Here is a 24623-nt window from a genome sequence, read left to right as displayed (position 1 = left end):
ATCTTGCCATCGCCTATGGCAGCAGCAAATTATCTCATCTTTTTATAACAGGTTCTATCTGTCCGTGCCACAAAATGAGAGACGTAACATTTGGTTTCAACATGAAATTGTTCTTAGCCATTATGAAAGATGTGTTTGGAGAAATTTGAGTGTGTTGTTTGGTCAACGATGGACTGGGTATGATGGACCGCTTACTTGGCACCCACGCTCTCCGGATTTGAAACGCTTGGATTTCTTTCTTTTAGGAACAGTGATAGTAATACGTATGTGTTTATCTATCTACGATTTAAAAATTTTAAACTGTTTTTTGCAAATGAAACCTGAGTATGATATGTTTGTTACAGTGAAGAGAAAATTAAAGAATTCAAATCAATGCCCATTGTTAAATTCTTCATTCGTGAAGCTAAGGAATGTAGGATCATTTTGAAATTTAGAACCTGCTTATTCAGCTTTTTCTTCAACATAACATAGCTTACAATAGCACTTCATTTGCATCTAGGTAAAAAAAATTAGCAGTTACAAGGAAATGAATCGGAAATTTTGCTCAAAACAAATGTCGCATCATTCGTTAAGTTAGTTAAAGTGATTACAAAATCTCCAGACAATTCGCAGTATATGTTACTGAGTAATCAAAATGCTGAGTCAGAAGCCGCCATTTCCTTGACCTCAATTATATTGGCTGTTCGCTTATTTTAAGTCACTAGCAACTTGTTTCTCATTGTACTGGTGTTCACTCTTCCTTGCGGAAGCGTCGGTAATATGCATGTTCCCTACTGCACCGAAAAAATGTTTCCTTGCTTATATAGATTAATGCAGACGTTGGAGTAATTACTATGGGATACATAACGCCTCGTGTAGACAGAGATCTAAACGTTTCTGAACACACCATTTGAAAACAACACCAACGATCAAATAAACACACTATCAGTTGATTCTTTAACATTTACAATACCATTTTAGGTACATAATATTCATATTTATTCTATTCTAAGGTAAATCAACTTTCATTTACTACATTGCATAATGTTGTAGAGACGTTAGGTTATGTCGAAGCAGGAGAGATGAGAAATGAGCAACTCCGTCGCCGGGAATCGAACCACGGACCTCTCAAATGTGCGCCGAGGGTGCTGACCACTACACTACGAAGGCATGATAAGAAGGAGGGTAAAATATTTTATAATGTTTGCCTGTTGTATTATAAATCAAAACTTTTCTTGTCTACCGTCATTCCGCTGCAAAGTAGCTCCATCTGCTTTGTTTCTTTCTTTTCAACACTCCCCACCTGTGAACTCTTAAATTCACACAAACCAATATATAATCAAACATCGCTTAACGAACACCTCCCATAATGAGTGATTCTCATAACGGACGAAGCAAAATGTAAAAAAAGATTCCCTTAGCAAGCGATGTTTCACAAAACGAGAGACATGGAGATGTTGCGACGTCACATACAGCAGTTTGTGTTTAACACATTCCAGTCATCTATCATCTTACTGTTGCTCGTGAAAGTTATACTCAGACACATTATTGTGAGTTTTTTAGTGCAAAGTTTAAACGTGCTTTCGTACATGCATGTCCCCAAAGAAAAAGCCGCGAGACGATGGGGTAAGAGAAAACAAAATCACCGTAGAAGTCAAATGCCAAATCACTGAGGAGCGAGAATGAACACGGTTGACCTAGCAAGAACATACAATCGGTCTACCTCAACGATTTGTACTGGCCTCAAAAACAAGTACAAGATTCCCTCTAAGCGGCAAGGCCGTATATATACGGCCTTGAATACTTTTTGCGACATCTGTATGAATGTATATATACGTGTATATTAAAATATGTCAAAGAAATTAAGGCAATATATCAAAAGTACGCAAATCCAGGTATGAAATACCAGGAGAGTTTTTACATTAAAATCCAAAATATAATTTGTTCTCATAGTAGTTTTGGAAAATTTGTGCTTTCTTAGCGAAAACCCTGGCCGCTCAGAGTGTTAAAAAAGTTGATGCTTCAAAGGGTGTCCCAAAAAGTTTTACGCTGCTGCCACGTGCTTTTGCCGATACTGAAAGACTGCTCTGAGGATGGATCAGTGAAAAGCAAATGCAAGGCGACACAATTAACGAAAACATAATTTGTGACGAGACAGAACTAATTTTTGATAACCTCATTAAGAAGAACCGGTATCATCAACGACGGAAGAAGGAGTGTTCAAGGCAAGCTGAGGCTGGTACGAAAAATTTAAGAAAAGAACCGGCATCCATAGCGATGTGGGGCACGTAATTGCAGCAACTCGGATATAAAGGCAGACAAAAACTTCATCGGCATATTCAAGAAGCTTGGGAATAATTAGAATTCTTTTTAATTAAGTCTTTAATTGTAATGAGACGGTTCTTTTCTAAAAAAGAAACCCAAAGCTAACTTATTGTATGTTACAGCAGAGGAGAGGGCAGGCTAGGCCACAAACCAATGAAACTTCGTCTCACGCTCTTGTTTTGTGTAAATGCAAGTGATTTGAAAATTAAACCGCTATTCGTTTACTCTTCGGAGAATCCATGAGTCTTTCAAGAGTTTAAAGTCCAGAACAGCAGGCTAAATGTCATGTGCAGGTCTAACAACACGGCTTGGTCGACACGTTTTTACAGACTGGGTCAATGAAATGTTTGGTCTGACAGTAAAAATTATTGCTTGAGATGGATTTGCCACTCCGTGCCTTGCTTGTTATAGACAACTCCCCTGCACATCTTCCAGGCCTAGAAGATGATGTCCTTGAAGAATTTAAATTTATCGAGATCCATTTCCTGCCTCCCAACACCACTCATTTACTGAAGCAGTCCATGGACCAGCAGGTCATTTCAAATTTTAAAAAGCTGTACACGGAAGCTCTGTTCAAGCGTTATTTTGTGGTAACTCACTCTCACTCTCAGAAATTTGAAAACACTACTTTCACATTGGTGTCTGCCTGAAGATGATCAACGAGGTATGGAATGATGTCACCAAAAGAAATTTTATTTTTGAGTAAGAAGCTTTGGTTGGACAGCTGACTGCTCCATCAAAGAGTTTGAGCAAGTACTTGGAGCCTGCAATCGGCGAGATTGTGTCTTTGGCTCGGAATATGCTATTAGAGAAATGGAGAGCAAAGACATTGATGAGTTAGTGGAAGAACATCGCCAGGAATTGACCACCGAAGAGCTTATTGATTTGCATTCTGTGTCACAGCAAGAAGTTGTAATAACAACGTCAGTAAAGTAACAACCGATAACAACTTCAACAAAACAACAACATTCCAAATAAAATAAGAGGGATAGTGAATGCATGGTAAATTGTCGCCTCATAAGTTGAGAAGCATTTCTTTAATAAGGTAGTAGTTATGCACGCGACAAATTTATTTAACGAAAATACGTCTAATTTCTGCCAAATTTTGAAGTGTAGGCGAAAGCAAATGTCTTTACACAACTTTCTTGTGAAAAAGGGATGTATTATAAACACTAAATTGCATTATTATAAATTTTCAGTCGAAAGGGGCTTTGTTCCTGAGGGACTATTGTTTCGGTTTCGCGATTTTGCGTTGAATCACTGTGAATGCCCGTTTCACTTTTCAAACTGTTGCCACCAAATATTATCGTCCTGTATTATATTTGAAGAAATTAAATAATGAAGAATCTGCATTATTTAATTTCTTTCTTAAATTATTTAATTTCTTTCTTAAAGTCATCGAATTTTAAATGATATAATCCTCGTACGAAGATGGCCATGTGGAAGCCCAAATTTGAAATTTGGAATTTGTTTATTATCCATTTCATATTTTGTAAAACTTTAATGAACTTGTGTTTAACAAACCAAGGATTTCAAAACAAGAAATGACAACGTTGTGCAGAAAAAAAATTATCTCCAGCGTGTGAGACTGTGTATCGGAAATTCTAAAGATATGCTCAATTTAAATTTATTTTGCAATATTGCTCTTAAACTGAATTTTATGGTTTAAGTGCGACGAACATGATAGTTAGTAAATAAAGGTAACATACAAACACACGCCCCTTTGTACATAATTTTAAATCTTTTCTTTTATTTTTCTTTCTTCATTTATTTACTTTGAATGGAAAGCATTATAGTATTTGATATCGGAACCTAGAAGAAAAATTCGTTTTACTGAACGAGTGTGTAGCATTACAAGTAAGATTCGGAAAGCAATCAAGCCTGTTAAGCGAGGTTCCACTGTTAAAAAAAAAACACAACATTTTAAACACTATTTCGTATTAATTCAGAAGACAAACAACAAAAATCAGCGTTATATTTACAAAATTTCCACAGGACTAGTTTCGATGGTTTTACTGAACCACCATCCTCAGCTGCAAAACCGCAAATGAAATGTTGTTTGTCTTCTGAATTAGTATTTATTCGGCGTGTTATTGTGTCTTAACTATTTCATATTATGTAAAATTTTAACGAATTTTTTATTAGCAAACTGAACGATTTCAAAGTAAGCAGTGGCAACACTGTACAGAATAAAAACTTTTTTTATATCTCCAGCGCACGAGACTGTCCATCGGAAATTCTAAAGCTATGCTGTTTTTAAACAGTTTTAGTCCAAATGTTGTCGAAACGTATATTTGCGTGTAAATGAAGAAAATGCTCCTTTAAACGTAATATACCCTCATGTCCATAAATTAAGGATAATGCGAAATTAGGCAAAGGAAGAGTTAGAAACAAAACAAATTTGACTTATTTGTAAAGCTTATTCATTAAACAAAAGGTAAAGAGCAAAAAAGATGCTATATGTTTGATATTATTAAAACAATTAGCGATTTTTTCTCCCTGGAGCAAATTTAAAAAAAAAAAAAAAAAAAAAAAAAAAAAAAAAAAAACTATTTACAAAAAACCAATATTACATGGTTGGTATGATTGTTAATACATTGTATGTCTCCCAGACGATGCAATACAGTCCGTAAAACGCCTAGGCATGCTGAGTATCAAATCATGGATCTGATCTTGGGGGGGATATTACACCACTCAAAAAGCAATGCTCTCCGAAGTTCCGGTAGACATGTAGGAGGAGGTTGACGGGCTGCAACTCGTCGGCCAAGCATGTCCCACACGTGCTCTACTGGATTCAAGTCCGGTGAGAATGTTGGCCAGTCCATACGGGTGATATCCTCCGATTGAAGGCATTCGCTTACGATGTTTGCACGGTGAGGACGGGCGTTGTCATCCATAAACACAAATTGTGCGCCCATGGCGACCCGAAACAAACGTACATGTTGTTCCAGAATGACGTCCCGATAGATTTGGCTTGTCATGGTTCCAATTTGAAGATGCAGGTCAGTTCTGGAACCCGGAATAATTCCACCCCAAACGAACACTCCTGCACCACCGTAACGGTGTCGTTCAATGATGCTTTCTTGGTGGTAACGGGTACCTGGAGCTCTCCATATGAAAGTCCGGCGAGAATCAGACTGCAAGCTAAACCTGGACTCGTCGGAAAACATCCCACAAGCCCACTGTTGCGGTGTCCACAATGCATGTTGTCTGCTCCAGGCTAACCGCAGGCGACAGTGAGTTGCAATAAGTGGAACGCATCTGACAGGTCTACGAGCATATACACCAATCTGCCCTAAGGTACTGTACACGGTCTGCCTTGAAATTGTCGTACCAGTGGCTAAAGAGAGGTGACGAGACAGGTCTGAGGCTGTGCTCCGCCTGTTTCTTTTGGCAGTAACTGCCAAATACCGGTCCTCATTCGGCGTTGTAACTCTGGGGCGACCTGTGCTGTAACATCTACTCACATGACCATCATCTTGGAAACGTTGCCAAAGCCTGGAGATGACACTCTGGGCAATTCCAAGTTCGTCTGATACTTCCAGTTGGGTACGCCCACATTCCAGATTCTACCACGTAATTCTACCACGTAAAAAATCATCCAAATGCGTCCTTTGTGTCATAACTATTCGGTTATTTCACTGAAATGCTTATAAAGCGCCTGCGAACAATTTTACTTCTTTGCCTGTATTCCTTATATATCACTCTCTTACACTCTCGTCATTGTGACGTACCATCGGTGTCATCTGGTTATATCCTGAAATTTGCATATGATTCTTGAAGATGTGTGTAGTGATTTTACAGGTGGTAGATTTATTTTAGAGTTCGTTTTCCGCGTGACTCCAAATGATCCTTAATTTATGGACATGAGTGTAAAATCTGAAAGGTTTCAGATCTCTTTTCCCCAATTTTAATATGTGAATATAGCTTTAGCCAAAACAGATACATAGCCACGATTGGTAGCGGAAGTTGACTAAAGAGCTACAATTTGAAGTTTGAATAAAATATAATGATTGGTAGAATGATGATATGGGTACGAGTACTACTTTCCGGGATGATTTAGTTCAAATCTGGCGGTAGAGTTAAGTAAAAAGAAAGTTCAGATTTAAGATACTTCCTCATACAAAACGATTGACTTTTAAAAATTCGATGTAAATAACTATTTGGTTTCAAAACTTAGCAAAACAAAAAGTCTGTTTATTTAACAAATTCGCGTCGATACTTTTCTGATAAAATTTAGGAATTGATGGATATGAAAACGACACTTTTAAGAATTAAATTAAGGAGCAACTTTTTGGCAGAATAAGACGTATTTTTGATATATGTAGTTTATTATTTATGAAATTTTAATGAGATAATTCCGCAATAAAAGGAGAGGAAGACTGGCCTTGTGTGTTTGCATTAGCTATCCATAAGACACGTGATCTATGAGGTCATCGGAATGTATTTCGTTAAATTTAACAAACGCTTTCTATAGTTCTGTTACTTAGCCGTGCGTGCTGAACGTGCTGTTAAATAATAATTTCTAAGATTTTATTTTTACGAGGCTTGTTAATGTATGTGCACATATGCGTGAATTGCCTTTTATTGCAAGTTTTAAAACTTCGCGATCGCGAACCAAAAACTTTATTTTAAAATTTCTTTGAACTGAATTTTAGCGGACATAATGAATTCGGTAACCACGACAGAAGCATCAGTGTTTGAATACTCAAGCCTATAAATCGTGTTGATGTTGTAAACCATCGCAGTAAAATAAAAAGTAAGTGTGTTTAACTTGTTTTATAATACTTGAGTTTTCATATTTTTGTTTTTCCTTCTAGCAAAATTATCTTAAATGCTCCTTATTTTGTAAGCTTCTGACATATTACGGAAATCATTTTCAGATGCCATGTGGGTATGAGTTACTTTATTTAGCTTTAAAGGTATTTCTCCTGCCTTCCTAGCGTGCCTTCGTGGTGTAGTGGTCAGCATACTGAGCCGGTATTTCAGAGGTCCGTGGTTCGATTCCCGGCGAAGGCGTTGCTAATTTTTCATCTCTTCTGCTTCCAAAAATTACCTAATGTATCTACATTGGCGCCCGAACTGAAAGTGTTGTCACCACATCCACACCCAGGATTTGGCGTTTGAGTTCCCTAAAAACCCCAGTCGCTCTTTAAAAGGGGGAGTATGTAAGGTATTTCTCCTGCCTTCCTAGCGTGCCTTCTTGGTGTAGTGGTCAGCACACTGAGTCGGTATTTCAGAGATCAGTGGTTCGATTCCCGGCAAAGGCGTTGCTAATTTTTCATCTCTTCTGCTTCCAAAAGTTACCTAATGTGTCTACAAGCTAATTTCATAAGATAATAATAAGAATAGTTCATAAAATATATTCGTATTTTTCATCATTATATTTAATACAACTATGAAAAGCGAATTTTGCTCAGATGACAGAAAAAACGAATAAAACCCTTTAACCATTTTCGTTATCTTTCTTCAGCATTCGTAAAGTAATTGCTCAGTTATTTATTCTAATTAAATTGATCGACCTTACCTGTTGAAGATACTCATCAAATTTTTTTGAATTACATAAAAGAAAATACATCATCTAAGCCTTATTTAATTACAACACTTCTTTCCTTATTTAATTATAATAAATAACAAAATAACACTTTTTTTTTTCTTTTTCTGTTCAGTAATTAACAGCAACTTTGATAAAATCAATACTCTTCTCTGAGTATGTTGGATTAAAAGAGGTTACAGGGATTATTGCTAGATGGATTAAAAAATGTGGATTAAAAAATAATCTAATGTGCACACTATATGACTTAATTGCATGGCCCATTAAATTATACATATTTTTTACTGCATTTTATTTAAACTTATTTCCTAGAATTCCAGAGATATATTTCTCATTCAATTAATTCAGCTCTCACTTCCCGGCAAAGCAAAAACACATAAAAACTTAAAATATCTTCAAGGGGTATCAGTAATCCCTATACCGACAATGTTAAATTGGTCATTTTCGATGTACCTTCTCTCAAAATCTGCTATAGGTACAAGCTTGAAATTTTTTGTGTGATTAAAGTACACCTATCTGATTATACCGAAATGAGCTTTTGAAAGATTTTGTATTTTAGAGTAATTTACAGAATATTTTGTTAGACATAGTAAAATTTAACACTTTTCTCATACAAAAAAATACGGTACTTTTCCGTTTCGTCGGCGCAAATCTCGCCAAGTAGACTTTATTGACGACAACATACAGTATGCACATAAAAAATATTAAAAAAATGTTAGTTCTAAGAATTCTTTTTTTGAAGGCATAAACATTTTAATAAGACATTAATTTAAGAATTTATTATGCTTTCATGGTTCAACATCCTGATTCGCCGGTTCGCATCACGTGATCCCAAGCGATCTCATCTCACATAAACTACTCTACAAAAATCTAATGCTCTCAGTAATTATCTACATTAATTTCGAGTTAAATCTTAATTTGGAACACAAGTTTAAGTGCAAGAAATATTTCAATTCGTACGAATAGCTTACTCAGAAATTATGTAAAACTGCAGTGCTTTACTTCGCTAATGCATTCTCATTAGAATTGATGAATTTAACCCTTGACTTTACGTTTTCTATATTTTCGGCTTCGGGTAAGCGCTGTGATTGCATCCTTATTGACTTAATTACCGAAAGTGGCCTTAGACATAAAACTGAACTATCTGATAAAAATTATATGTAATTATATGCCAGTATTGAAAGAAACAATCAATCTGATAAGAAAAAGCTGCGACTTGTTTTGAAAATGAGGCGTAAAAGGTTACCAGAGAGAATAATCCATTTGGCATCGGTTGTACCATTATTGGCGACTTCATCGCTTGCGCCGGCAAAACGGAAAAGTACCAAAAAATAATTAAGACACAATAACACGCCGAATAAATACTAATTCAGAAGTCAAACAACAAAAATCAGCGTTAATTTACAAAAATTTTTTGTAAATTAACGCTGATTTTTGTTGTTTGACTTCTGAATTAGTACCAAAAAATACTTAAAAATTTTTTTCGTAGTTTATCACAAAAAGTTCATTTCAGTAAATATTAGGAAACCTAATAAATAAGCCATAAAAATTTTAGATACCTGTGAGCAGTACTTCCTGATAAAAGGTACATCGAGTATAAAAAATATGACGTTTGGAGAAAAACACGTTCTTATGTAAAAATCTCATTTATAAAGCATTCAATGACAAATTAAAACTAGATTTCTTGGAGTTCAAATTTTCATAGAGATTAAAGAATGGTATTTTTAGAAAGATAAAAGTGTAGAGAATCTGAAAATGCAAAAAACTGAAATCACCATTTTTTTTTTGAAGATTTTTGAGTTCTAACAAAATAGTAAACTAGCAGTGTACTATTATAGCAGTCCCATATACAAAAATTCAACGTTATACGGCTCTTCGTTCTTGGGTAATGGGAGATACATGCATACGTAGGTACGTACATACGGGAGAGGTTAAGAAAGCATTTTTTTAAATCTATTTTAAGGGGCTCATACACCTTAAAAAGACCACCAGCGGCCGAGCGGTAAATTCGCTGAACACTGGTAGTTCGGTGCGAAGTTCGAATCCCGCGAACGGGCTGGCTGCATGGGCGTTTTCGTGGTTTTTCCCATGTGTAACGTGTATATACGAGCCAGTTTCCCTTAGAAAGTCCTCCACGAAGGCATCCCTTCCCTTAGGGGAAGTGCTTTGCCATAATTAAAAGTGTGCTTTGCCATAATTAAAATAAACCAAACCAAACCATACACCTTAAAACCCATAAGATCTTCGAATATATGACTCTTGCAAGAATTGGGATAACTTATTTATTTTAAAAGCAATTACTTCCAACATTTTACTGCTGACTACATAATGTAGCTGCCTTCTGAAATAGTAATCAGAAAGTTTGTGTTGCCACAAATATTTTTATAATTTAATCCGCTTTGAGACAAAAACTTTCGTCATATGTTTCCACCTTTGCGCGCACAGTTTAAAACATTCTGTTGCATAATTTAATTCCATATATTATATATATAGTTTTTATAACATTTGGAAACTACTGTGAACCAAAAAGTCTAAGAATTTCATGTTAAATTTTTATTTAATTTGGAGTTTAGTTTATAAATTGTATTTTATTAAAAAAAATATAATGTTTTCGTCTATAATTTTTTTTAAATATTCATCAGAGTTTTGGTTTAGTTAGAAAATAGTGCCCATATAAAAAATTCCATCCAATTTCAAGTATGTACTATTAGCCATTTTTAAAATATCATGCGCGTAAGGTGGAAACATGACGAAACATTTTGTCACAAAGCGGATTAAATTTCAAAAATATTTGTTTCAACACAAACGTTTTGGTTACTAGTTTCCGAAGCAGTTATATTATGTAGTCAGCTGTAAAAAGTTAGAACCAATTACTTTTAAAGTAAATAAAATATCCTAATTCTTTCAACAGTCACATATTCGAAGATCATAAGGGGTTTAATGTACATGAGGCTCCTTAAATCCAATTTACAATCCTTTTTGGCAAAAGCAGTCCGTTATTCTGTCCGTACGCACAGATGTAACACAAAACATCATTCAGATGGTTTCGTGGGCAGGTAAAATGGATATTTTCGTTGAAATACGATACACGTATTTTTTCGCGATTATAATACTTTCTTTACTTTGCACAAGGAAGTAAAAATACAGAAGGGCTTTTAAATAATTCTTACAGTTTTCTGTCACAAAATGGTTATTAAGTTTGTATAAATATATCATTAAATTTTTTGGTTATTAATAGCTCAGAAGGTTTTTGGTTATTAATAGCTCAAAATGCAAAATTTTCAGAATTTAATTTAATTTAATTTTAATTTGAAATTTCTGCAGTTTCTAATAATTTTTTTTTACTGTTTTTCTATCGGGACGGTATTCGGAAATGCATGTATGTATGTATGTATAGATGCGTGTGTTTATGTATTCATGCATAATGTAAGTACGAATGTATGTGTGCGTATATGTATACATATGTATATGTGTATGTATACACATATACATATACACGTGCATACATTCATACATTTATGAATCCGGTCCCGGTAACAGAACATTATTCAATTTTTATAAAAGTTTGTAACTTACAGTTTCTATTTTTCGTCTCTAAAGTTCTTGGAAAATGGCTAATGACAAAAGAAATAATGACATGTGCCTTTGCGCTCTGTGCAGTTGTGGAGAACACCGGTGTCCAGAACAGGAAGAAAAACTGTTGCCACGTTCCCTGCAAAAAATAGAAGATTCCGATGCAGAGAAACTTCAGAAGATTCAGGAAAAAAAAGCACGGATATGTCATGTATGATAATTCCTGAAATTTATCCATTATTTTCAATTTTAATAAATGAAAACACATTGAAGATTTGTTAGAGTACCTTATAAAGGCGTAATATTAAATTATACACGGAAAAGAATACGATTAAATGAATTTCTTCCTTTCTAAACAACAGAAATGAGCTCTAATTTAAAGTCTGAAATATTTCAAATTTGTGAACTTTTGGAGTCAATACTACTTTATAATCATTTTTTCTTACGATTTGTTTAAATAATAATGTAATAAATTAATAATGCTTTCATTTTTAGACTTAATTACAAAGACGGAAAAAATGATCTACATAAAGTTCCATATTTTCCACGTAAACTACGGGGAAAAAAAAAAAAAAAAATCTGAAATGTTTCAGGTCTTAAATTACGTCCAAAGGGGCGTTTTTTTAACGTTTTGAGTGTTACCTTTATTTATTAAATATCATGTTCTTTGCACTTAAACCATAAAATTCAGTTCAAGAGCAATATCGCAAAATAATGTTAAATTAAGCATATCTTTAGAATTTCCGATATACACAGTCTCGCGAACTGGAGATAAAAGTATTTTTTTTTCTATATAACGTTGCCCTTTCTCGCTTTTAAAGCATTGAGTTTGTAAATCAAAAATTCGTTAAAGTTTTACAAAATATAAAATCTATAATAAAACAAATTCCAAATTTGGGATTTCAGATGCCCATATTCGCAGTAGGATTTCGTCTTTCAAAATTCGATGGCTCTATGTACCATTGTTTTATCACAATGCGAGAAATAGACAATCATTTATGCAGATTTTTCATTATTTAATTTCTTCAAATATAATGCAGGACTCTAACATTTTGTGGCAACAGTTTGAAAAGTGAACCGACGTTTATGAGTCCGACGCAAAATCGCAAAACGAAAACAATAGTCCTTCCGGGACAAAGCCCCTTTGGACTAAAAAAAAAACAAAAGGGGGGGGGTAGTTCTATAACTCCCGTTCTACTGTGCCGATTGACGAAATTCAAATCGAGTTTTTTATGTCTCGAAAGCGCGAATTAGTAGAATATGTATTCGATTTATGTATAGCGTTGTTCTAATATAGGTATTTCGACACAAAATCGGACTTTTTCTGAAATGACATGCCAAATTTTTTAAATATTCCGATTCTACGACTTAAATTACCAGGTTTTGTCAAAATCGCGCGAGTAGTTTTTAAAAAATTAGCTCCTCCATATTACTTGAATTTAGTATATATTTGTTAATATCTCTTTTTAAATTAAATTATTTGATTCTTGCTTTCAAATTTAGAAATTTAGGTTTATTCCAAATAAAACTGGCCCATTTTTTGATTTATTTAAAAAATTTTTACTTTTAAATAATTTTGAATTATAACCTATAAATTTTTTATCATCATCTTAAAGTAAATGTGTCAACGCACGTGGTGTAACATAGACCCCGGCGTCATTGGTCGTCTCTTTGCTGCCTACCAGTTACACAGGCTGCCCGTCGGCCAAGGACATTACCCAGATCACCCGGGGCGCCAACCCCAGGCAGAGCCCGGGACGCCACCATGGCCTACTAGAGCTTTGCGCTCTAGGACTTACCAGTCCCACGGTCAGACGAATCAGTGATCTTTCCGGGGTCTTTAGAAACACTAGGATCATGATTTGTATACCGCGTGGCCGAGACTGCCTAGGCACAGATCTTAGCCAATAGCTTCTCAGAGTTCTCTACGTCAACCCCCCCCCCGGGGGAGTGGCCACAGATGTCAAATGAAATAAAAATGAATGTTTAATCTTACTCGGCTGCCAAGTTTCTTAGTCATTATGGATTCAACATTTTAGCATTATACCCAATCAGAATTTTTGCTCTTCAACATGGATCTACGTTCTACGCCATCAACATTGCTAGTCTTTTTCTGTTTTTATTACGTTTGAGTCGACAGGATAAGCTATAATTTGGAACTGTAATGTGGAAGTCTTAACCGTAAATAGTCAGTTTATAAATAATTAATAATTAGAATTACAAAATTTATTTTAGGTATCTCACGAAAGCTGAAATTTTACTTGTACACATATATAATGTATATTATAATTCCGATGGTCATTCTTGGGTTTCACACTCAATTTTCGGACAGCAAGCTTCCAAGTACATACCTAATTCATTCTGCAGAAACCTCAGGAAAACTCATTCTGCAAGACGAGAAAAAAAAAATTTTTTTTCAATTTTATACAAAGCTTAATCTAATTTATAACCATAATCAGTAACCCAAATGCCCTCGTATTCTAAGTGCAGCTGGATTAATTTAATTATATTCCTACTGCATTCTTTATGTGTCCATCTTTCAAGAAAAAATTCGATAAAGAATGCAAATTAAACAAATGGCGCTCGGAGAAAATGTTTTCCATTTAAGTAAATGAAAATTAACTCCAAAAATTATTTCACTTTGGTGCAAATTTTATGACTAACACCAGAGTTTCTTTTTTTTTCTTTCATACGGATGAGACAGTTTTCGTTTTTATTAATAGAAATAACTTCATACATTAAAACATTTAAATAAGTAAATAAATTTATTTCTGAAGAGAAAAAGTTTGTTCAAACTCTTAAAAGTAATGACGTATATTTTTAAAGGGATTTAATGAATATTTTGTGGACTTTTCTTTGTTATATCTGTGTAAAGTTTAAAACATTTACATATCTTTTAGCGGCAAGGTCATTGTAAAATTCCGTTTGGTTTGTGTTAAGTCCAACAAACAGTTATCCAGTTAATACGACGTTTGCTTTCCCATCATTACGAAATGCCTTAATTTAATTACTCTTTGCGCAGATTTGTTTGTATCATCAGAGTGCAAAAGGTTGAGTCTTTTTATCGCTTTTATGTTAAGATGTCTCTTATAAATTTTTTGAAAATAAAATATAAAAAATGAAAAAAAAAAAAAAAAAAAAAAAGAAAAAAGTTAAATTTAATAAAGAATAGATATTGCTTTCAAATATTTTTAATTTCTGCAAGGTATTTTAAATATTTTATTGAGGAAAGTTATTTTCTTGAAAAAAATGAATAGAAATTATATTACCAATAGAAGTAAATAAATGCTCGGTTTGTCAGTAAGTGTTTTTGAATCATCTAAGACGTTTCAAGACATGCGGAGGTTTATAGACAAAGTGATTAATGTATTGTTGTGTGCGTATGGGTTCGTAATGGATTGAATGCACAAGTCGATAAAAAAAGTTAAAAAGATTTATTCTTATCCCAAGAAATAAAACAAAATGCTGAAATTTCCTCAAAGATATTCGTACAATATCTCACAGTAGTTATACACTGCTCGACATTGAAAATGCAACACCAAGAAGGAAAAAGTGAAGAAGGAAAAAAAGAAGGAGAAGGAAAAAAAGAAGGAGTGGTCAGAAAGTGATGAAATTTGGAAAAAAGACAGAGACAGCAATAAGTGATCTTTATTTCGAAATGATTAGTCAGAATACATATCGAGAACGGCGTCGGCTCAGTAGGATAGATAGTTGATAGTTGATGGGGGACGTGTGCACCATCCCTTTACCGTAATGGTTAATTGGCATATGCAACACGTCCACCTCTATCTTGAGCCAGATGGGCCACACAGGCGCCTCGCACTATACACCGAAACCCAGCGACCAGGCCATTCAGGTGGCAGTCCAAAAGACCAAAGAAGCCCCCAGAAGCATGTTCACACCAACCGCCCGGGCCTAGTATTTATTGAGTCAAAGTTCAACAAATACATGGCCAAACAAGGGCTCAAAAAATAAATAAATAGATAAATAAAGGGTAGACCACCGTGGACAGCGATGCACGAAGAAATACGTCTAGGCATAGAGTCAATAAGAGTGTGGATGGTGTCCTGAGGTATGGCTCTCCATTCCCTTTCAACCATTTGCCACAGTTCGTCTTCTGAACGAGGCAGGGGCAAACGGCGTACAATCGCATCCCACACTTGTTTGATTGGTGACAGGTCAGAAGAGTACGGTGGCCAGGGAAGCATCTGTATACCTTGCAGAGCACGTTTGTAGATACGAGCACTGTGTGGTCGGGCGTTATCCTGCTGAAAAATTGCATTAGGCAGCTCCTGAAGGTAGGGGATTGCCACCGGCCACAGTACATTATCCAAGTATCGTTGAGCCGTCATAGTGCCCTAAATGCGAACTAGAGGTGACCTGGAATCGTAGGCAAATAGCGCCCCAAAACATTACGCCATGTTGTCGCGCGGTGGGGCGTTCCACCGGCGTTACTGCCGGATTAGATCTGTCTCCACGTTGACGCCACACACGTACGCGGCGACTGTCACTGGATAAACAGAAGCGTGACTCATCTGAGAACACGACGTTTCGCCATTCTGTCATCCACATCGCTCCAGTCCGTCACCATTCTAAACGTTGGCGTCTATGCTGTGGGGTCAATGGCAGTCTTCTTAACGGACGCCGTGAGTGCAGGCCACGTTCAACCAATCGACGGGAAATGGTTCTGGTCGACACGGGAACATCCAGGGTATCTTGCACATGCTGCAGAATCGCTGTACAAGTGACTTGCGTGACCAGCGTCGATCCACGCGTGCTGACGTCACTCTGGCGGCACCTGCACCTCTTCTTCTTCCCACATTTCCTTGTTCCAACCATGTTCGCCATAGCTGATGCACGTGCTCGCATCCATGTGGGTATCAGCTACGATTTCACGTCAGGACCAAACCGCCCTTCTCAGTCTGATCACCATACCCTTCGTAAAATCGTCTACCTGCTGGGAGTGCCTTCGTCGACGGCGGCCTGGCATTCTCTCCTATTACACGTATCCTCCGGGACAAAAACCAGCGTTCTTCGATAATTCGTCTGGCGGAAATAACGACACGAATATTGTCCATTCTGCACGTTTCTTTCCTTATATCTTACTTCACGTGCGTCGGAAAGCTGCGCATTTCACATCATTCGCATAACTCAGTGACGTGCGTCTGCTCTAAAATTTGCATAAATTTCTGACCACTCCTTCTTGGTGTTACATTTTCAATGTCGAGCAGTGTATTTTAATCTACTAAAACGTTAAATATAACACAATTCAAAGCAGTGAAAGCTAATCCCATATCACCGCGAATTCGCTACAGCTAAGAAACAAGAACAAGTGTTAAGTGTGCCTTTGCGGCACAGTGTGTCTGGTATGGACACATCTAAAAATATTTTTCTGTACGCATAGAAAAATTGAATGAAAAAGGATTTATAGGTTATTATAGGTTACTCTAAACCTTCTTTATTTATAGTAAATGGCAGCTCAACACAAACCAGTCCATATATTTAAGCCACGTTTAGTTTTTTAAGACCCTCATTTTTCAAAGAAATCTTCCAGATTTATTTTAGGGTATAAAAGTAATTGTTTGAAAAGAAGTTTCTATGTTATTTTTTTGGCTGTATGCTAATCTCCTTATTCTATATTAAGTTTTTACCTTGAAATCTTGTCTAAAATCAAACGGCGAACCCTATTTCTGCCCAGACCGGGCTCACCGATTATCTAGGACAACTGAGAGTCTCTATTCTTTGTTTCTCCGTATCTCATCGGTCAGTTCATTGACAACAATGCTCGTTTCAGCACTCTTTACGAAGCTCTATTCAATAAGTGTACCATTTTAGGTACACCCATAGAATTAAAACAGTAAGTGCTATATTCACAAAATTTTACTTGTGTACTCCTCTAGGCCTAATTAGACTGCCTACCTTTTTGGTTTTTTTATCAAAACTTCAACTTTAAAAGGTAGCGTGCCTGAAAGGGTTAAGTAACAAGAACGAAGTAAGCAACTGAACTGAGATGCCTCCCTCCGGCCTTTATAAGCTTCCCAATCCTGTACGAGAACATTTTGGTAACCCCCTTATTTCTCAAGTCTTCTGGAAAGCAAAAGTAATTACGAGATATCTATTCAATAAATGTTAAATGCGCGTTCTCCTGCATTTCCACCTCTTCGGCACAGCCTTCTCTCAAAACTCGTCACTCGCTGCACCCGCACGGGGAAATGAAAGAATTCATTTACAATTCTACTAAAAAAATTAGCAACCAAAAACAAAATCCGTAACAGTATTTTAAACAAAAATGGTCTCTAATGTTATTTTTGCAAATCATTTAGATTAAATAAAGTCTTTTTTTTTTTTTTCAACTGAAAAGCGAGCACTTGCCTTTTTTCAGCATTGGACTCCTAAGGCCAGAAGTGATAGCTATTTTATTGCGTAGGCACCTAATAGGAGACCAATGTTCCCTCCCACGAGGGGGCAGACAATTCACATCCAACGCCTTCTGCAAGGATTCGAACCAGGGCTCTTCGGTATCGTTGTCGGGTCCCCTAACCAATTTTTTTAAACATGTACATTTGAAGTATGATTGATTGGTAAATATTCTAACTGTAATGAAAAATCAGTTGCAGCATTTGAAACATGTGCATTTTTATAATACGATGATTGGTAAATAATATGTACTGAATAAATATGTATTTTATGTCTATTTATAATTGGGAATATAATTCCATTAGACGTTTTAAACCTTTGAAGAAATTGTGTATTATTGTAGCCTTTTTATAAACAATTAGATACATGCAATGGAATCAATAATAGCATTTTTTAGAATTTGTGCTTTATATTGTTGGAATACCAGTCAATTTGTATAGACTGGAATTGTATACCAAATCTGTAGTTTTGCACAATTTAGAATTGTATTGAAAAAATTTAATAATTAGTTTTCTTTCTTTCTGTTTTCACTTCCTTGTACGAAGTAAAAAGGAAGTATTGTAATCGCGAAAAGTTTCAGGCAGCATATTTCAACGAAAATATCCATTTTGACCGCTATCGAAGGCAATCTAACGATGTTTTTGCGTGATATCTGTACGTAAGAACAGAATAAAAGACTCGTTTCCTCCAAAAAAATTATAAAACTGCTTTAAAATGAATTCTGAAGAGAATTTTTCGGGGCGTCTGTACGAACGTATGTACGTACTTGTGTACACACGTACCTATCTCGCACAACTCAAAAACAAGTAGCCTCAGAACGTTGAAATTTTGTATATAGGACTACTATAACATGTAAATGTGCACCTCGTATTTTGGTTGCAATCGGCCTTGCCAAATGTATATAAATATATTTATATATATATCCAGTTTGCTATCCGGCTCAGTGATGTCAGTTTCTTTACTCTTATATGTTTGTAAATTGTATATTTTTTGCTTTAAAAATTATTGAATTATGTTGTTCTTATCTTCCGGTTGAAGTTTTTATGCCTGCATAAATCTGCATGCAATATTTTTAGAATTATCAACAATTTTAAAGTTTTTTTAAATGCCGCTAAGCCTAATAATTTTTTTGATGACGGCCATTGCTTGTTAACATTTGAAACAGCAGAGTAGTGGATTTGTTGCCAATGTAGAGAAACTTAGCTTCGCAACAAAAAAGTAACGCCTTCATTTATTATTGCGAATTAAATCATGCTTAATTCTTTCTGGAATTTTTTCGAGGAAATAAGTGTTTCAGATTTACTTCGTAATTTTTAATATAGATATTTTGAGTTTTTATGTATTTTTGCCTTCTCGCGAAGTGAGAACTGAATTAATTGAATGGGAAATACTCAATCGTCTGTGAAAAACTGTTTCTTTTTTGTTTTGTTCGCTTAATTTCTTTTATACATCATTCTAGTTTTATTATAGTATTTGAATAGAACATATGGTAACGATTAGATAATTCTATTCTTTAAATGATATAAATTTTATGCACTATGAGTTATAATATGAACGAAATATAATACTGTTAAGTGAATCTAGCGCCAGAGTGTCGCTATGGTAAACAAATACTAGAATGAATTTTAAAGAATGCATTTATTCTATTGTGGTTTATGCGCTGTCGGCGAAGTAGATTTAATTCAATCCTATAAGTTTAAATGAAATGCAAGAAGAAATACGTATAATTTAATATTCCGTACAAGGAAGTCATGTGGTCTACACATCAGATTTTTTTTATCATCTGGGAGCCAAGTTATTATTTACAAAACATTTGCTTCTGTGGATAATAGTAAAATAGTTTATATATTACAATGAACTTCCCAACTGCAATTTCGCGATTGCTTTGTGGATAACTGCGACACAGTGTGCAAATTGCTATGGACACACATAATGAGGTGTGCAAACTGTTAAGGACACGAAGTTATGATGTATCGAAGTGGACAAGTAGTATTTTCGAGAACCATTGTTCACGTAAATACTACTTACTCACTTAACAAAAGTGTACTTCGAACTTAACAAACGTGTACTTCGAATTTATCAAAAGTTAACTTAGAATCCAGTTTATATGAGCATAGAATAGTGTACACAACATCATATACTTTGGGCTATGGAACTATCCACTGCCTGAACTGATGTGACTGGCCTACTCTGTGGATAGTTGCAACAATAATACGGACACACAATCATTAGGTGTGTAACTGATAAGAACAGGAAATTCTGACGTATTGAAGAAAACATAGGTTTAAAAACTGGTTCCACTCCCCACAACATAGATCCTATCCATGACAATGTAATGATTTATTGATTGTATATTTATTTTTCATACGAATTCTTACGTAACGATTATTGTATAGATGACATTGTCAATTTAGCATTGTAATATCACTATCATTGATTCAGTGAATGCCGCCGGCGATGGATGGTAGATTCTTTTCCGTCGCATGGACATAACTCTGATTTGGTGTAGAACCTTAGGTCGGAGGTTCATGCGACGACGTTTCGGTCCCTTAACCAAAATACCGTTCAAGCGGCATAAATAAAGTTCAAGAATGCCTTTTCTGTTTTGGTGAAACTAAAGAAAAATTTGAGAGATATGAAATGCATGGTTTTTTAAGCAGGCTTTCTCCATTTTGGTTAAAATGAACAAAAATCTAAGAGATAAGTGTCTTCAAGTATAAAATGCATGGGTTTTTTAAGAATGCTTTTTCTACTTTGGTGAAACTGAACAAAAATCTAAGAGATACAGTGTCTTCAAGTATAAAATATATGGTTTTTTTTTAAGAAGGATTTTTCCATTTTGGTTAAAATGAACAAAAATCTAAGAGATAAAGTGTCTTCAAGTATAAAATGCATGGGTTTTTAAGAATGCTTTTTCTATTTTGGATAAAGTTAAGAAAAATCTAAGTAATGCAGTGTCTTTAAGTGTAAAATGTATGGCTTTTAAGAATGCTTGTTCTAATTTCGTGAAGCTGAAGAAAAATCTCAGAGATACAGTATCCTTAAGTCTAAAATGCATGGTTTCTTAAGAATGCTTTTTCTACGTTTGTGAAACTGAAGGCAAATCTAAAAGATACATTGCCTTCAAATATATAATGCAGGGTGTTTTAAGAATGTTTATTCTGTTTTCGTGAAACTGAAGAAAAATCTAAGAGATACAGTATCTTCAAGTCTAAAAATGCATGGTGTCTCAAGAATGCTTTTTTTACTTTGGTGAAACTGAAAAAAAATCTAAGAGAAAATGTAACATTTTTTTTCCCCGTACAGTGTTGCCGTTGCTCGTTGTGAAATCCTTGAGTCTGTTAATCAAAAATTCTTTAATGCTTAACAAAATATGAAATAGATAATAAAACAAATTCCAAATTCCAAATTTGATCTTCCAGATGCGAGTGGAGGATTACGTGATGTCTGTATGTACCGTTGTTTTTTTACAGTGCGAGAACCAGTCATGCAGATTCTTCATTATTTAATTTCTTTAAATATAATGCAGGGCTCTAATATTTGGTGGCAACAATTTGAAAATTGAACATATTTATAGTAAACCAATGCAAAATGCCAAAACGAAATTAAAAGCTCTTCTGGGCAAATTGACCTTTCTGGCTAATAAAAACTCAATTTTAATAGAAAGAAGCAAGTAAACTCCAAAACCATATTTCAATATAAGATGTTTAAAACGTTTTCTTTGAGTGATAGTACTTACGGTAATTTGTAATGGTATGATTATAATTCTGTGAAAATAATTTTCCCTTAGGCTTACAACAAACTTCCTGCCAGTGAACTCTACAAAGAAACCACTTACAAACGAGATTTTTGTGACCAACCTCTTGTTCCAGAATTGCAGTGTATAGAAACCGAGAGGAAAACAGACAATTTGAAAACAGAATCGGGGTGTATGGAAGACAGAAGTATATATTCCACAAACTTCGTACCATGGATGTCGGATAGCACGGCACTCAGACGTATGAAGCTTCGAAATTCAGGAGACACTTGGGAAGATCTAGCAAAGCCCTCAAAAGAAGATACTCAACGAAAGTTGGGTAAGATAATACTAAGAAATTTTTTAACTTAAATTTATTCAAATAAAACTTGAAAAGTAAACTGCAAAATATTCTCTTAAGTTTTTACAAGATTAAATAAGGAAATTATATGTAACATAAGAATTTCATTTTAATTATAATTATATGTAACATAAGAATTTTTTTAATCCATTTTAAGGGGCTCATACACTTTAAACCCCTTATGATCTTCGAATATGTGACTGTTGCAAGAATTGGGATATTTTATTTATTTTAAAAGCAATTACTTCCAACTTTTTAAAGCTGACTACATAATATAGCTGCTTTAGAAAAAAGTAACCAGAAAGTTTGTGTTGCCACAAATATTTTTGTAATTTAATCCGCTTTGTGACAAAATATTTCTTCATGTTTCCACCTTGCGCGCATGATAATTTAAAAATGGTTAATGGTACGTACTTGAAATTTCATAGAATTTTTTATATGAGCGGTATTTTCTAACTGAATCAAAATTTTGATGAATATTTTAGTATTAAAAAAATTTATGCACGAAAATATTACAGATTTTTTTTTAATAAAATATATTTTGTAAACTCAACTCCAAATAAAATAAAAATTTAACATGAAATTCTTAGAATTTTAGGTTCACAGTGGTTTCCAATTTTTGTAAAAGCTATATATTAAATATAGAATTAAATTATGCAACAGAATGTTTTAAACTGTGCGCGCAAGGTGGAAACACGACGAAAAATTTTGTCACAAAGCGGATTAAATTATAAAAATATCTGTGGCAACACAAACTTTCTGATTACTATTTCAGAAAGCAGCTATATTATGTAGTCATCTGTAAAAAGTTGGAAGTAATATCTTTTAAAATAAATAACTTATATCAATTCTTGCAACAGTCACATATTCGAAGATCTTATGGGTTTTAAGGTGAATGAGTCCCCTTAAAGTGGCTAAAAATGTAAAACTCTTGTACAGAAAAGTAGGTGGTATCTTTCTGTATTAGCCAGTTAAAGAAACAAAGTATTGTAAACGAAACCCTGAGCTATAAAAATAAACACTTGAGGGGAAATTCGAATTGAAAAGATAATTGTGTTTACATTTAGAACAGCATAATTAAGTAAGCAAAATTTGTTGACTAGTAGACTAAATGTAATATTTTACTTAAAACACTTTTGTAACTTACTCAAAAAAAAAAAAAAAAAAAAAAAAAAAAAAAAAATTGATGTGGACAGCACATGACTTGTATGGCCTATAAAATTATGCACATAATTTTTATTGCATTTCATTTAAATTTATTTCCGCAAATTACATATACATTTCTCATTCGATCAATTCCGTTCGCGGCAAGGAAAAAATTTATAAAAACTCAAAACATCTTCATTAAAAATTGTAAGATACGGAAAAACATAAAACATCAGATAGAATTAAAAAACGTTAAAAACAATTTCTGCAATTAAAACTAGAATTTAAATTAATTACAATTAGGCAGAAAAACAGATTTTTCGGTGTACAAAATTTGTGGCCTCACTTGGCGAAAAGACAATGAAGTTAGTGCAGAAACTGACTTAATACACTGTGCTGCTATGTTTCAAATGTAAACAAATGGCGGCGTCGTTAGGCTTAGTGGAATTTAAACAACTTTTAAGTTGTAGGTAATTCTACAACTACTGCATGCAGATTATAAGGTATTTATCCCGCCTTCTTAGTATGCCTTCGTAGTGTAAGTGGTCTGCACTCTCGGCGCGTATTCCAGAGGTCCATGGTTGGATACCCGGGGACGGTGTTGTTCATTTTTCAAGTCTCCTGCTTCCAAAAAGAATCCTAATGTCTCTACAGTGGCACCTGAACGCAAAGGGTGGTGAATCATGATTCTTCCCACCCAGGATTTGGCGATTGGGTCGTCTTAAAATCCCAGTCGCCCTTTAAAAGCGGGAGTATATAAGGTATTTCTCCTGCCTTCTTAGCATGCCTTTGTAGTGTAGTGGTCTGCACGCTGGGCGCGTATTCCAGAGGTCCGTGGTTCGATTCCCGACGAGGGCGTTGCTCATTTTTCATCTCTTCTACTCCGAAATGACCTAATGTCACTAAAGGCACAAAGATCTTAACTGGAACATAAGAAAAATATAATTTAATCACATTTAAAGCAAAAAATGCACAATTTACCAACATCTAAGAATAAAAGTACTTGGCTCAGCGAGCCGTGTAACAGAGGATATATATATACTTTCGGCCTGGTTGATTGCAGCCAGAAAGGGAAACGCGCAACTATATGTTATAGAACTCCCATGTACAAAATTTCAACGTTCTGTGGCTACTCGTTTTTACGTCATGCGATCTACATATATACGTACTTAACGTATGTATGTAACTCGCATACGTACGTACGTATATACTGACATGATGAAAAAAATCTCTTTTGAATCCATTTGAAATCCATTTCACAATGCGTTTTGGGGATAAGAGTGTTTTTTTCTGTTGGTACATACAGATGTAATGCAAAAACGCCATTCAAAGGGAATCGAGAGCGGTCAAAATAGATAATTTGGTTGAAATATGATACCCGAAATTTTTCGAAATACCTTCGTAGTCATTAGGTTAATTGGAAGCAGAAAAGATGAAAAATATGCAACCGCCTTCGCCGGGAATCGAACTACGGAGCTCTGGAATACCGGCCCAGCGTGCTAACGTTACACCACGAAGGCACGCTAGGGAAG

The 24623-nt window shown here is 34.9% G+C and overlaps 1 protein-coding gene across 1 annotated transcript in view; it reads left to right on the top strand.

The window, feature by feature from the left end:
* The first annotated feature begins 6881 nt into the window (after positions 1-6881).
* The window catches only part of LOC118196282 (uncharacterized), a 30924-nt gene continuing 13182 nt past the window's right edge, over positions 6882-24623 (top strand). The window contains exons 1-3 of the mRNA XM_035367706.2: positions 6882-7063; positions 11459-11642; positions 21639-21924. Of these exons, the coding sequence (XP_035223597.2) occupies positions 11469-11642; positions 21639-21924 (460 nt within the window). The 5' untranslated portion in view covers positions 6882-7063; positions 11459-11468. The remainder of the gene's footprint in view (positions 7064-11458; positions 11643-21638; positions 21925-24623) is intronic.

Source organism: Stegodyphus dumicola, chromosome 1 (genome assembly GCF_044657685.1).
Source record: "Stegodyphus dumicola isolate Sdum_Otavi_A_Nest chromosome 1, ASM4465768v1".
NCBI classification, from domain to species: Eukaryota; Metazoa; Arthropoda; class Arachnida; order Araneae; family Eresidae; genus Stegodyphus; species Stegodyphus dumicola.
Note: the sequence above shows the minus strand (reverse complement) of the source record. Positions and strands in the feature narration are given on the sequence as shown.